Source organism: Exophiala spinifera, assembly GCF_000836115.1.
Source record: "Exophiala spinifera strain CBS 89968 unplaced genomic scaffold supercont1.4, whole genome shotgun sequence".
In the NCBI taxonomy this organism is placed as follows: Eukaryota; Fungi; Ascomycota; class Eurotiomycetes; order Chaetothyriales; family Herpotrichiellaceae; genus Exophiala; species Exophiala spinifera.
Window position 1 is genome coordinate 961,375 of NW_015622516.1, and position 13,216 is coordinate 974,590.

General features: G+C 53.1%; 4 protein-coding genes across 4 annotated transcripts; 3 read left to right on the forward strand and 1 right to left on the reverse strand.

Moving 5' to 3' along the window:
- Positions 1-118: 118 nt before the first annotated feature.
- Positions 119-1,942, forward strand: PV08_05541 (uncharacterized protein; the record flags this gene model as incomplete). Its single annotated transcript, XM_016379884.1, has 1 exon — positions 119-1,942. One exon carries the CDS (start codon positions 119-121, stop codon positions 1,940-1,942), a length of 1,824 nt encoding a protein of 607 aa, XP_016235711.1.
- An 854-nt stretch (positions 1,943-2,796) lies between these two features.
- Positions 2,797-3,108, forward strand: PV08_05542 (uncharacterized protein; the record flags this gene model as incomplete). Its single annotated transcript, XM_016379885.1, has 1 exon — positions 2,797-3,108. One exon carries the CDS (start codon positions 2,797-2,799, stop codon positions 3,106-3,108), a length of 312 nt encoding a protein of 103 aa, XP_016235712.1.
- A 1,459-nt stretch (positions 3,109-4,567) lies between these two features.
- On the reverse strand, positions 4,568-5,562 carry PV08_05543 (uncharacterized protein; the record flags this gene model as incomplete). The annotated part of the gene is made up of 2 exons (XM_016379886.1): positions 4,568-5,175; positions 5,256-5,562. 2 exons carry the CDS (start codon positions 5,560-5,562, stop codon positions 4,568-4,570), a joined length of 915 nt encoding a protein of 304 aa, XP_016235713.1.
- Positions 5,563-6,226: 664 nt separating this feature from the next.
- On the forward strand, positions 6,227-8,791 carry PV08_05544 (uncharacterized protein; the record flags this gene model as incomplete). The annotated part of the gene is made up of 1 exon (XM_016379887.1): positions 6,227-8,791. One exon carries the CDS (start codon positions 6,227-6,229, stop codon positions 8,789-8,791), a length of 2,565 nt encoding a protein of 854 aa, XP_016235714.1.
- Positions 8,792-13,216: the final 4,425 nt, after the last annotated feature.

A 13,216-nucleotide genomic window follows, 5' to 3' on the forward strand; every position in this document is an offset into this window, starting at 1 on the left:
GACCCTTTGTCGCCCTTCGTCTCTGGCAGACTGATCCTTTCTCTGCTTTCCTTCTCGATCTCTCCTTGCTTTTACTGGAAACATCATGGTTCCTATACTTACACTATTTGCAATCGCTATGGCGTCGACGACTGCGAGTGCTGCCTATGTGTCTGCAGGCAACGGCACGCAAGGCAGTTCACAGTATCAGAATGCCGGCGCCCAAGAGCATCTCGCTCACCTCAACAAAATCTTGGCTTGGAACTATCTTTGGGCGTTGCTGGGTGTGGCCGGCGTGGCCTTTGTTTATGCCACGTTCCGTCGCATCGACACCCACGTCCGGCACCTGGCGTCGATGAATAGACCCGCGGCGCTTCGATACTTTTCCAAACCATCGTCGACCCTTTCTCTAATCAAGAGCCACCTCCTCTACGCGCCTCTCCTGCACCACCGACGCGCTGGCGAGCTCAAGGTCTCCAAGCGCATCAGCTTCGGCACCGTTCCTACACGACTCCAGGCCGTCTTCATCTTCTTGCTCTTGGCCACGAATGTCTTCGCCTGTGTATGGAACATTCCGTGGCCCGCTCCTGAACTCCAAGTCCTACCCGTCCTCCGCGACCGGTTCGGATCCCTGTCTGTCGTCAACCTCATCCCTATCGTGGTCCTGAGCACAGTAAAGAATCCCTTGATATGGCTGCTGGACATCTCCTACGACACGTTCAACCTCTTGCATCGTTGGCTGGGTCGCATCTCCATCTTGCAGGGGATCGCACATGTGATCTGCTACCTTATCGCAAAGGTCAAGACGGCCGGTTGGGCCGGAGTCGGCAAATCGGTGCAGGCCAAGTTCATCTACAGTGGCCTTATCGCTGCCATCGCCTTCACCGTCATTCTCTTACAGAGCCCAAAGGTATTGAGAGGTCTTTCGTATGAGTTCTTTCTACATTTCCACATTGTCCTCGTCATTCTCATGTGCGTTTTCCTCTGGATACACCTGGATGTGAAAACGCTTCCACAGCGACACCAGCTCCTGGGCTTCATCATCCTCTGGGCCGTCTTTAGAGCCTGGAGATTCGCAACCTTGCTGTACCGGAGCTTTGGGTCCAGCGTCTGCAAGGCCAAGGTAGAAGCCATGCCTGGGGGCGCCGTGAAACTCCACATCACCAGCCCTCGACCGTGGCAGTACCGGCCTGGACAATCTTTGTTCCTGACCATTCCCTCGGTCGGTCTCTGGACAGCACACCCCTTCTCGGTCGCGTGGTCCGGCAGCGAGGAGACCATCTCAAGGAGCGACTCAACCAGGACTTTCAACGAGAAGGCTCCGATAGTCCAGCGCAAAGAAGTTGAGGTGGACGCCCGTGGTGACCGAACGATGTCGCTCGTCATTAAGAAGCATCGCGGGCTGACTCGAAAGCTCTGGGATCGTGCAGGCAAAGCAGAAGGTCATCTGACCGTCAATGCTTACATCGAAGGCCCCTACGGCCACGAACAGAGTTTGTCCAGCTACGGCACCGTGATGCTGTTCGCGGGTGGAGTTGGCATAACTCATCAACTTCCGTACGTGAGAGAGCTCGTCGAGGGTTACAGCCACGGCACCGTTGCGGCCCAGAGAGTCACGCTCGTCTGGGTCATCCGTACGGCCGATTGTCTGGACTGGATTCGTCCCTGGATGCACGAGGTGCTGAACATGGAAGGACGACGAGAAGTGTTGAAGATCTTGGTGTACGTCACGCAAGAGGGCCTGACTCAGTCGGTCAGAAGCCCCAGCGAAACGGTCCGCATGTCACGGGGGAGACCAGACGTGCTGTCGTTGATGGCGCAAGAAGTCGAGCAGAAGATGGGCTGCGTCGGGGTAAGCGTCTGTGCCGGTGGCGGGTTGGCCGACGAGGTCAGACGTTCTTCGCGTGTGTTGTTGGGCCAGGGTGCAAATCTGGATTTCATGGAAGAGACCTTTGGGTGGTGATGCGAATGTTTCTGGATTGTAGATTGTTATGATGGTCTTTTTGCCTTCTTTGTCCTCGAAGCTCGACTTGTGGTGAGTGGACTGGTTGTATTCTTCGGAGTCGGAGTTCTGGGATAGACTTGATCGGTGAATGAGGCGGGGGTTGATGTTGACGACTGTGAGCGGCTATAGAGATACCAAGACTAGACCGACTAACGACACACATTTACACTTGAACCATACATACGCTAGGAGACATGCTCGAGCCGAGAAGGGCAGATGCACGTAGATACATGCCTAGGCCACCCGTACTCTCTGAGTGTGAGTCGAGGACTAGTTTAATGCTGCGGGTGGTGGTGGTGGTGGTGGATGTTCCCACTGTAACTGCTGCTCCCTCATTGGCTGGTTTGTGTACGTCAGCCATGGTTTCTCTTAAATCTCCTGATCATCAGCTTTCAACATTCATTAATTCCTCACTGTCATCGCTGCCAGCAGATTCCCAAACCCTCCGCACAACAACGGCTGTCCTCCCACTGCATCGTCACCAAAAAAGTTCTAGAAGTGACAGCTGAGATTTATATCCTGAGGTTTACCGCGTCAACCGCCGCCGTCCGGGGCCGTGTCGTCTTTTATCTCACGGAGGGATTCTCTCAGCTTTGGGAACCACCGAGTTGGGCCGTGTGCTCCGTCCGCACTACAGATCTCTGTTCTTTCACCGTCAAGAAATGATCCGGCGGTGATTCACTCAGCGGACCGGTATCTACGAAAAGAAGCCCTACCAGACACGAGAAGTTTGTTTGTTTTGTTTGTCTGTCTGGACCGCCCGAAAAAAAAAACTACCCGCATCTCTGTGATCCTTTTTTTCTTTTTCAAGCATGCCTCCTCCCCGGCGGCCTTCGGCTCCAGCCCAGGCCAACGAGTACAGTACCGCGTTCGGCCGAGCTCACCCAACACTGGCGAAGGGGCTCGTCATGGTCTGTCAGAGCTCGGGACCATTGTTGATCGGGACGCTCCTGTGGACCGCCGGAGTTCTTCGCCGTCCGATGTGGGAACGGGTGACCCTGTGGAGGGCCTATCTCTGGACCTTCATCTCCAGATGGGTGCTCGTCAGCTGTGCCATCACCTGGTCCCTGGCCGGCTGGGAAGGCCAGAACGGAGACCCAGCTGAAGACGTCGGCCAGAATTGAAGACATTGCCGATATTACCAGTCACCGTCTGTTACTCTCGTCACGTCGGCCTCGAACAAATGGGTGTGGTGTTGGTGTTTTGTCTGAAAATGGAGACGATGTTCTGTGACAAGGACGAGAATCGATCGCGTCGAGTGTTCCCAAGGACACATGTGTGTGGGGAGGGGGGTGGTTGGTGGTCCCGAAAGTGATGATGAGCATCCATACACACACCCAGACGGCATCTTGGTCAAAGTGAGGCACCATCCAAGATACAACAGACAAGAAAGTCTGCGAACGCCATAACACGACATGGGTGAATCTTCTGACTGAAAACGTCCAAACGCAAACGCAACCCACAGCAACAAAGGCGCCGCTACTCTTCCCCCTCCAGCTCCGACGAACACGAGAAGATCGCAGCAGATATCCAAAATAATACCACCACCACCACCACCACTCCGCATTTACCTGTGTGTGTGTGTGTGTGTGTGTGTGTGTGTGTGTGTGTGTGTGTGTGTGTGTGTGTGTGTGTGTGTGTGTGTGTGTGTGTGTGTGTGTGTGTGTGGCTCGTCATGGTTTCTCGTGTGAGCCCCCGAAAGACCCTTCGGGGAGGTTCCCACGATCGATCGAAAGAAGTAAATTTGCGAACAACAACCCTAGGCTGCCTTACCTAGCCTGCGAGCCCACCCGCCAAGGTGTCAAGTATTCGCCTTCACGCTTTGCAAGAGAAAGCCTTGACGGTCGATTCAAATGGTCATCACGGGATATTTTGGGTCTACTCACTGCTATCATCCCGTCAAGTTGTACGGAGCGTGCGTGCAGACGGTGTGACAAGCACCGAGTACACTGTCAACTTCCGACCTGAGGCAGAGATATATCCGTAATGTATATACACAATCAAAATCACACAAGGTGCGAAACAACACAGTCAAATGACTCCAGGACGGGGCAACCAATATCGGCCGGCTATCGTGCGATTTGTTTGTACTAGACACTGCGGTGGTGAAGTTGTCAAGGGAGATCTCGTCCTGTACCGAATGTGCTTTGACTGCAAACAAATCTATGTATGCCCAAATGCTAAAAATGTGGTATACACAACCAATGAATGGATCCGCACATATATGTTCAAGATCGGGCATCCTTCCTGTCCTTCATGATGCACATGTGCTTTGGGATTTTTGGAACACGCGAGACCAGCCCAAGAAGACTGGACCCTTGCGCCTTGTCACCAATGAATGGATCCGCACACCCACTGTTGGTACAGATCCCCCCGGGTAATGGTATAATAGTTCTCGTCATTCCCTCATGATCTTGTCAACTTCTTTCCCCCCTTCGTTGTCACCTCACTCGCCTCTTCCTTTTGCCCTTTTTTTTCCCCGTCGTCGCTCCTTGTGATATGATGTGATGCGAACAACGACGCAGGACTCCGCCCCTCCCCCTCGTTTTATCATAATTCTTCATTAAAATTATATGGCCTTGATCAGTTCTTGAAGTCTCCCTTGGAGTGGTAGTCCTCCCAATCGTAGTAGACCTGGAACTCGGCGTAGGAGGTGTCCGGATCGCTCTCCATCTTGGCGGTGTATGCGGCCTCTTCCTCGTCGATCAGGACCTTGGGGATGTTTCCGCCTTGGGACGCGGCCTCGGCGAGCAACTGGCCCTGGCACGCGTGCTCCATCGACAGGAACAAAAACGCAGCCTCGTCGACCGTCTTGCCGACCGTCAGGAGACCGTGGTTTCGCAGGATGGCGGCCTTGTTGGTCGGGCCGAGGGCTTTGGCGATCTGGGCGCCCTCTTCGCTGGCCAGCACGACACCGCCGAACGAGTTGTACACGCTGTGCGCCTTGTAGAACTTGCACGAGTCCTGAGTGAGCATTTCAAGGGGCTTGCCAAACACGCTCCACGCCTTGCCGTAGACGGTGTGCGCGTGGCAGACGGCGTGCACGTCTGGGCGAGCCTTGTGGACTTCGCTGTGGATCAAAAAGCCCGCGTGGTTGGGGGGGCGAGTGCGGTTGCCGCCGACGACCTTGCCGTCAAAGTTGACGGCGATCATGTCGCTTGCCTTCATTAGGCCGAAGTGTACACCGAGGGCTATATTGTCTTGGTTAGTATTTTCCTTGCGCGTCTTGCTTTTCCATCAGGACGGGGAAAAGGGGTTGGTTACGACGCACGATTTGTCCAGAAAACATCCTCGTGTTCGGGGTCTCTGACGCTAATGTGCCCTGAGATACCCTCGACATAACCCTCGCGCGCCCAGTGGCGGAAGGCCGCTGCCATGTGCTCGAGTTGCCATTGACGCTTGGCAGCCATATCGGTAAAAGTGGGAACACCGGGGAGAGCCACGTCGCCGTGGGAGATGGCCTGAATGGGTCTCGTGTCTTCCAGGCCGTGGACGTGTTGAATCTGGTCCGCTGGCTTGACCGATTTCGAGGCCAACGGCCCCGAGGGCAGAAGATCGCTGATAGCCGATGGAGCCATGCTGAATGAGGAGAAAGATGTGGAAATCGATGAAGCCTGTATGTAGTGAAAGAAACCGGTATATGAAACAAACTTGCAAGTCGTTGCTTCAAGTCGGATGCCAGTCTATATAAATCAATCAGACCCCTGTTCGATCGGGCGGGGGATAAGTTATAAGGCGTGCAATGTCGACGTGGGGTTCTTTTCGGTCAAGTCGTAACTCGAAGTCCGTGCCGGCTCGGGGACTCCTGCCGCTTCGCTGATTTCCGAGAGTCTTCGATTGGAAGAAACTTCAACAACTAGGACTTTTGGAGGCAAGCCACGCCGAGAGTCCAGGAGTCGCTTTCCCTGTCTGGGCTGGTTGCCAGCAGAATTGTGTAGCCGGGTCTGTTGGGTGACTCGAGCTCCTCCACACGGGTGATCTTGAAGCCCTTCCTGAGCACCCAGCACCGGGCCGGTGGCAACCGGGTGTCGTAGCCTCGTAGGGGCGGACGAGGCCTCGTACTCGTGAGGCCGCAAGGCTGTGAACGTCTAGTCACGTGCGTTGACACGCTCCTGACGTCACTGCAAGGCTGAGAGTTTTGGCCGTCGCAGCCTGACGCAAATCGAACTGCGCATTTCAACCGTGATCAAGTGTTCAGACTCGGTTCAGCCACCCCCTGGACACATCTCCCGCTGATTCATGATGGCTTCGAATGTCCTCGAGATACCTTTTCGGCGGACACACTCGGTCGACCTCTCCTCCGCCATCAAACAGTACATCTCCAGCAAATATGACCAGTCCCCGGGCATGTTTACAGATGATCTTCGCGGAATCGACGCCCTCCGAGCCGATGCCATCAACGTTCAAGAACCTCATACCAGCGGCCTCAGGCGTCTTACGGCCTACGCTGCTCAACTACGATACATAGGAGGGAAGTTTCCGATCGATATTGGCGTGGACTTTCCCTGGTACCCCGCCATTGGATATGACAGGGACAAACCAATTCTGCAGAACAATATCAGGTTCGAGCTCGCGAATATACTGTTCAACCTTGCTGCGCTATACTCACAGTTGTCCACTCACACAAACTGGACGACCATCGACGGGCTGAAACAAGCGGCGGAATATGGGATCGCGGCGGCGGGAGTCTTCGCCTTCATGCGAACAGAGATCATCCCTGACATGCGCTCCACCCCTCCCGAAGATATGGATGATGTGACTCTGGACAGTCTGCAGAGTCTCTGTCTCGCCCAAGCACAAGAATGTTTCTGGCAGATTACCGTCAAGAAGAACATGTCGGACGGGACGGTCTCTAAATTGGCAGCTAAAGTGTCGGACTACTACATCGCCGCAGCAGACGCGTCCCGCCAGTCAAGAGCAGTGAGTAGTGAGTGGATACATCACATGCAAGCGAAGCACCACCATTTCGCGGCCGCCGCTCAGTATCGACAGTCAAGGTATTGTCTACAGAACAAGCAGTACGGGGAAGAAATCGCCCGCCTAAAAGACAGTATAAACTGCGTCAACGAGGGACTTCAGGAAGCCAGATGGGTCAATGCGACCGTAGTGGGAGACTTGAACGGGTTAAAAACCAGAGTGCAAGAAGATTTGAAACGAGCAGAAAAGGACAACGATGTCATCTACCTGCAAGCCGTCACACCAAAGTCGGAGCTGAGACTGCTTGACCGCACCAACATGGTCGCACCGAAAACACCGGCAGAGGTCGCAAATGGGATCTCGCTCCTTGGAGAAGGACAACCATTTGGGAAGCCTCTCTTTGAGAAACTCGTGCCCTATGCTGTCCACCAGGCAGCCTCGATATATGAAGATCGTCGAGACCGCCTGGTCAACCAATCAATAATTGCGGATCTCGAGGCCATGACTGCGAGGTTGCGCGAAGTCCTCCAGTCACTCGACTTGCCTGGATCATTACAAGCACTGGAAAAGCCTCTCGGTATTCCCGGAAGTTTGGTCTCCAAGGCCGAAGAGCTTCGTCAACAAGATGCCCTGTATCGGATAAAACGGTCGATAGACGACACTACCAAACTCAAGACGAACGACGTGGCCATCTACCAGGAAGGCGTGTCGCTTCTAGACGCAGAAAAGGCCGAAGACGACAGGGCTCGATCAAAATATGGTACGGACCGATGGAATCGTCCTTCATCTGAAGTCGCTCTGGCAAAGCTGTACCAAAGCTCAAAAGAGCTGCAGACGTATCTAAACTCGGCGGCAGCAAGCGACAGCCTCGTACAAGCCAAACTCCGCGAAAACGAGCACATTCTCAAAGTACTGAGTGGCACAAACCGTGACCTCGAGCGGTTCGTGCCTTCGTCTCGACAAGTCGAAATGACGCCGGCGATTGAGCAGGCCGCATCCCGCCTCCGCACGTGTCTGAACGAGGTCTCTCGTTTGGAGACTCGGCGAAAGAATCGCATCAATGCGCTGCGCGAAAAGGCTCAAGCAGACGACATCGGTCCTGCCCTACTCACCGAGGCAGCCAGACTTGAACGTGAATTCCCCATGCAAAAGATCGAACCCGGTCAATTCGAAGGTCTGTTTGATAGACGGCTCCAAACATACGACTCGGATCGTGACGTACTGGTGGTCGAGCAGGAAGAACAAGATCAGATAGTGGCGCGACTTCGAGAAGCGAACAAGGCCTTTCTGGAGGCGCGAAGAGGCGATACCAGTACACGCGATCGGCAGAAGGCTCTACAGGCTCTGGACACAGGATACTCCAAATACAAGGAGCTCATTAGTAACCTCGAGACCGGTCGGAAGTTTTACAACGATCTAGCTGGGCATGTCACCCGGTTTAGAGAAAACTGCAAGGCACAAGTCAACGAACGACGTGTCGAAGCTAGTCAGCTGGAAGCCGAGCTCGCAGGACAAGACATGGGAAGACTTAACCTGGAAGAAACAAGGCGTGAGTTGGCTGGACCGCAGACCAGGAGCCGTGGTCAAGTCGCCAGCAACCCACAGCAGCCACAACGGAAAAGGCAGGGGCAGGGGCACGAGGACGGGGCGGGAGCTGGACAAGAAGGCATCATATCTGCGCCCATACCAACAAGAAATCATCACCCACCTCCCCCTTCTGTGGAAGCAGCCGGAGTCATGCCTTCGACTGCTCCTGTTTCCGTGAACGTCGCAGGTGGAAGTATTGGTGGAGGAGGAGTATGGACGCCAGATATAGGGATCAGGTTTGGTGGTGGTGCCCCAGCGAATCAGCCTGGACAAGCTGGGTATCCTGTCCCTCGACGTGCCTAGAATAAATTGTGTTGTGGTGGTGTGGATCTAGCCCGAAAGTTGCGCAAAATCACTGTTTCCCGGAGACTTGTTGTATTCTTTCTTCTGCTTCTGAGACGACAAGAGGAATCATCAAGCTGTTTTGGTTCTTTGGATCGAGACGGGTCCGTATAGTGAGTAGATAGCTTGAAAAAGACTACTGTGACGAATATACGAGGCATGGAGACGTTGAGGCATAGTAGGGAGTATTCTATCTGTAACGTGGTCAGGACGGCGACGAGCTACGTATCGAGGACTGTTGGAGAGCGATGAAAGGGTTGCGGTGGGGGGTGGTGGTCATGGTGTTCTGTCCTACGAAACATCCCTCATCGCCCAAGGTCGGTGCTTGCCACCTCTCGTGAAGTCAACAATCGAGGGAGACAAATAATCTTGTCTCATAGAGGATATCCTCGGTATACGTACACCGTTCCGTATCCTCGTTTTACTCCTACTGTACACAGCCCCGTGTATAGTCCAGAAACACATCTTGCTCGTCGAGCGGTGATCGATCGTACTCACTGCTCCCTCCATGTTTACTCGTTGGCTGGCTCTGGGTCTCACCGCGCCACGAGCCCCTGAAGCCGGAACAGCGTGACTGTAGCCGTCAAGCTCCCCCGGGGAATGGCGCTGGCATCCTCGAAAGCCACATCAGGGGGCGTGACGAACAAGGTATGTGCTGTAGCAAACCGAGTATTCTGCATAAGCTGCGTGATGACTGCCCCCACAAGATCAAGGTTCATCTTCGGCATGATCTGTACACCCGATCTTTGATCCTGGATGGGAAAGGTCCTCCGTTTTCTCGAGTGAACTTACACAACTGGCTGCCTGTTTCGTTCCAATGATATTCGTGAAACTTCGACGCTGAAGGATCGGTTCTGAGGCTCAGCATGAGCGAATGGCCTTCCAGACTTCCCGAATTATCCATTCGCGTGGACAAGATTTCGAGTATTCCATGTATGTATGGATTTTGGGAATGACAGTGGGCACCGCAAAGTTGCCTGCCTGTTTCCGTCCGACGATGTTCGTAAGTCTTCTTCCGGTAGAGTGTTGGCTCGGAAAGTCAAACGGCCATTCTGACCCGTACACATGTAGCAAACCATCGGGTTTCCAGGCCGTAAGCGGGTATTTCTCCTTTTGCATATCTGGATTCTGGACCAGCCCATAACGTACAGAATCCATTTCCGGTCATGCTTTGGTACGCCTCATTTTATTCTTTCCGGTGGGACTGTTGACTGGATAAACATGGCACATCAAGCACATGCTAGCGCTAGCTCTCTGGATATCGCCCCGTAAGACCCAAAACAGCATGCATTCTGTCTGCTGAGAAAACTTTGGAAGCGTGAAAGTTTTCACATTGACTCACATGGAGGCAAGGCGAGGGGGGTGAGGGCGGAGGAGGAGAGGAAAGGTCTGGGAAACTACAAATGCCTCCCCCCCCCCGGTCTCCTCTCGACTTTTTTTTCCTTTTCCTCAGATTTCAGAACACTTACACGTCACACTAACAATTCATTCAAAATGGGTTGTTTTTGCAGCAAGCAAGCTTCCGCAGAGCCACCAACAACACCTCCACGACCGGTTTCCCTTTGTGGAACTCCAAGTCAACAGTCTTCCCTTCGCAGTGTCAATGTTAAGACTCCGGTCAAGACCAGGTCGCAACAAAGTCACAGCTCTGATAGAATATCTACCAGAGTTCCCAAACCAGTTCCCGAGCACCGCCCTGGCATGCGACGACGCAGGGGCTTCGACGCTCACGGTCGGTCCGTGTTCGCGTCCAGTGTCTATTCTCAGAGTCACGACAGTGATTATGAGTTGGATACCGGATCGGGACAAGGAGCCCACCGTAAGTGGTACGTGAAGCATGATCGCTTCGGCTACTGAGTCGTCGCAGAGTTCTTCGTCCACAGAGGTTCGATAGCGTTCATTGGGGATAAGTAGCCGCTTGTTGCGAACAGCCCCAATGTGTCGCTAAAGGCCTCTGTGGGCAAGTTCTCTGCCATCGAGGTGGTGCAGGCCCTGGTTTGGGGGGGCGATATGGGGAGATTGGAGACGAAGATGAGCCCGTAAGAAAACTGTCAATGGGGGTGGGCGGGCGACCCCTGCATCGTTGTCATCGCCTTGCGCGATGCTTCGGGGCGGGGGTCGTCACCTTCTTCGAAAGTCCAATTGCGCCGACGGTTCTGAAATCTCGGCTGAGGGGAAGAGCAGAAAAAACGGAGGTGAGTTTGTGCGTATCTGAACTCCGTTGAAGTATGAGTACCCTCAGTCAACAATCTTTTCTGAAACGCCACAACACACCTGGACGAGAGCAGAAACGACTTGAGTTTATGGTTTTCTTTCAAAGTCAAAGTATGAAGCTCGGGTGTCAACACTCTTCAAAACCTTTCATGACGGAGGGCGAGAACAGAAACGAGGTGTCAGATTTGGTGAACTCACCTCAAAGTATGAAGCTCTCCGTCGCCCTTCGGGGCAACTCCTTTCATTTCATCTACCCGGGCAAGAACAGAAAATGACGGAAGAGTTTGTGGATCTCCATGTCAGAAGTATGACGCCCGTGGTTCAAAGGCTTCGGCCACAACACTTCCAAACCACTTTTCTTTTGACGAAAGGCGAGAACAGAAAGCGTGCCAGCGTGGTGAACTCACGTCAGTATGAAGCCTTTGCGTCGCCTTCGGGCAACCCTTTCATTTCACTTACCTGGGAGAGAACAGAAAGACGGAAGAGTTTGTGGTCTCCAAGTCGAGTATGAATCCTGGGTTCAAAGGCTTCGGCCACAACCTCCAAACCACTTTTGCTTTTTTTCGCGTGTCCTTTTCAACTGTTAATACTGGGTGTTTCCACAGGGCTCATGGAGGACTTTCATCTATCCCGCTGAGTATCGCTTGGACACCTGGGGGTACTGTTGCTGTTTACACAAACCTGTGAGCAGTGGCAGCCCCATCATGTCTTTTGCCTGGTGCAATTGCTTGGAGGGGTTGTCTCTTGACTACGTTGTTGTTGTCGCCATCCATGACGCTGGAGTCCTGGTCCAGTTGCCGTCTTACGGTCACGTTGTCGTTGTCGGCCTTTTCAACGTTGCCGGCTTCTGTACTTGTTGGACCTGCTGCTTGCTGTCAATTGTTGTGGTGCACTCTCGACTAAGTTGGTGAGTCCTCTCAGAGCAACAAGGTGCTGAAATCCTTTCAAGAGGTCGACCGCAAAAGGAGTTGAGTTGCGTCATTGATCATACTATCAACTGTTCTCACCAGCGCCATGGTCTTGATCTTCTGACGATATCCGAGAATCTCATTAATTCTGCAGCATTGTCGAGCTTTAGTATGGCGATAGTCGATTAAGACGTGAAGATGAATTTGGATTTCAGGTCAACGTCACTCTGCAGCAACGAAGTTGCCCGTGCAGCTAAACTTGATTGGGAGGGCGACATTCCCGAGGCATCGCCAGCCTTCAGCGGCGATTCTCACTGCTGGCCTTTTTTCTTTCTCTTAACAGCAAAGTCCTGTCTCTTTGATTTCGGAATTGATGTTTTACGATTCCTTCGGAACGAGCTCACGAAGTCGAATACGGTTGTCTTGACAGCGTGGAGGGAGTCCTAGGACCTGATGCGATAGGCACTCTGGACCTACGGAACGTCAGTTGAGAGCGCCTGACGAGATCGACGAAAGCCCCGAGGGTATACTACTTCAAAGGAGGCAATGAAATGCTGCAGCAATGCCAGAAATGGCGTCGTTCGTTGATACTTTCGCACCTTCTCGCCAGTAATCTGGCACCAAAAGCCTTGTGAGCTTCAATGCTCACTTCTCAACGTCTGGTGCTCCCCTGCGAGGCGTACAAGTACGCCCGGGGGTGGTCTGAAGATACTGGTATTGGCAAGAATCGTAGTGGATGTCAGCTAAACGTCTCCTGGCATAATATTTGTTTTAGGCTCTCGAGGTCATTTTCAGCACCATATGTATTGCTCTCGCCTGAGAGCAGCTAAGCTAAGGAAGATTTCAGAGATAGAAAGAGAGAGAGCAGAATTTCGTGACAAACGTATAGGCATTTATGTTTGCTTGCGCATTGTATTTCCTTGTCTGTTTGATCTAAAAAGGCGTGGCCTGTATCGGTCACATATCCAGCCTAGTCATGAGGAAAGACAATGAAGCCAACAAGGACCCTGACTCGCCTAGCTCGTGAAGATTGAATATGATTATCGAGGTCTCGATCAACGGAATTCATAGAGCACGAGTCTCGACGTCGAGGGCCCCTGAGGGTTTTCGCGGCTATCGTTAACAGCAACAAGAAATGCGGCTCGAGAGGAAGCGTCACGAAGTCCTCTAGTTGTGGTCATCAGTAGATATCCAGTCGAGCCGCAGTTTCATGCCGATGATATTCTAGATTATGACTTTGCAGGAGACACCTGCAGTTATAGCC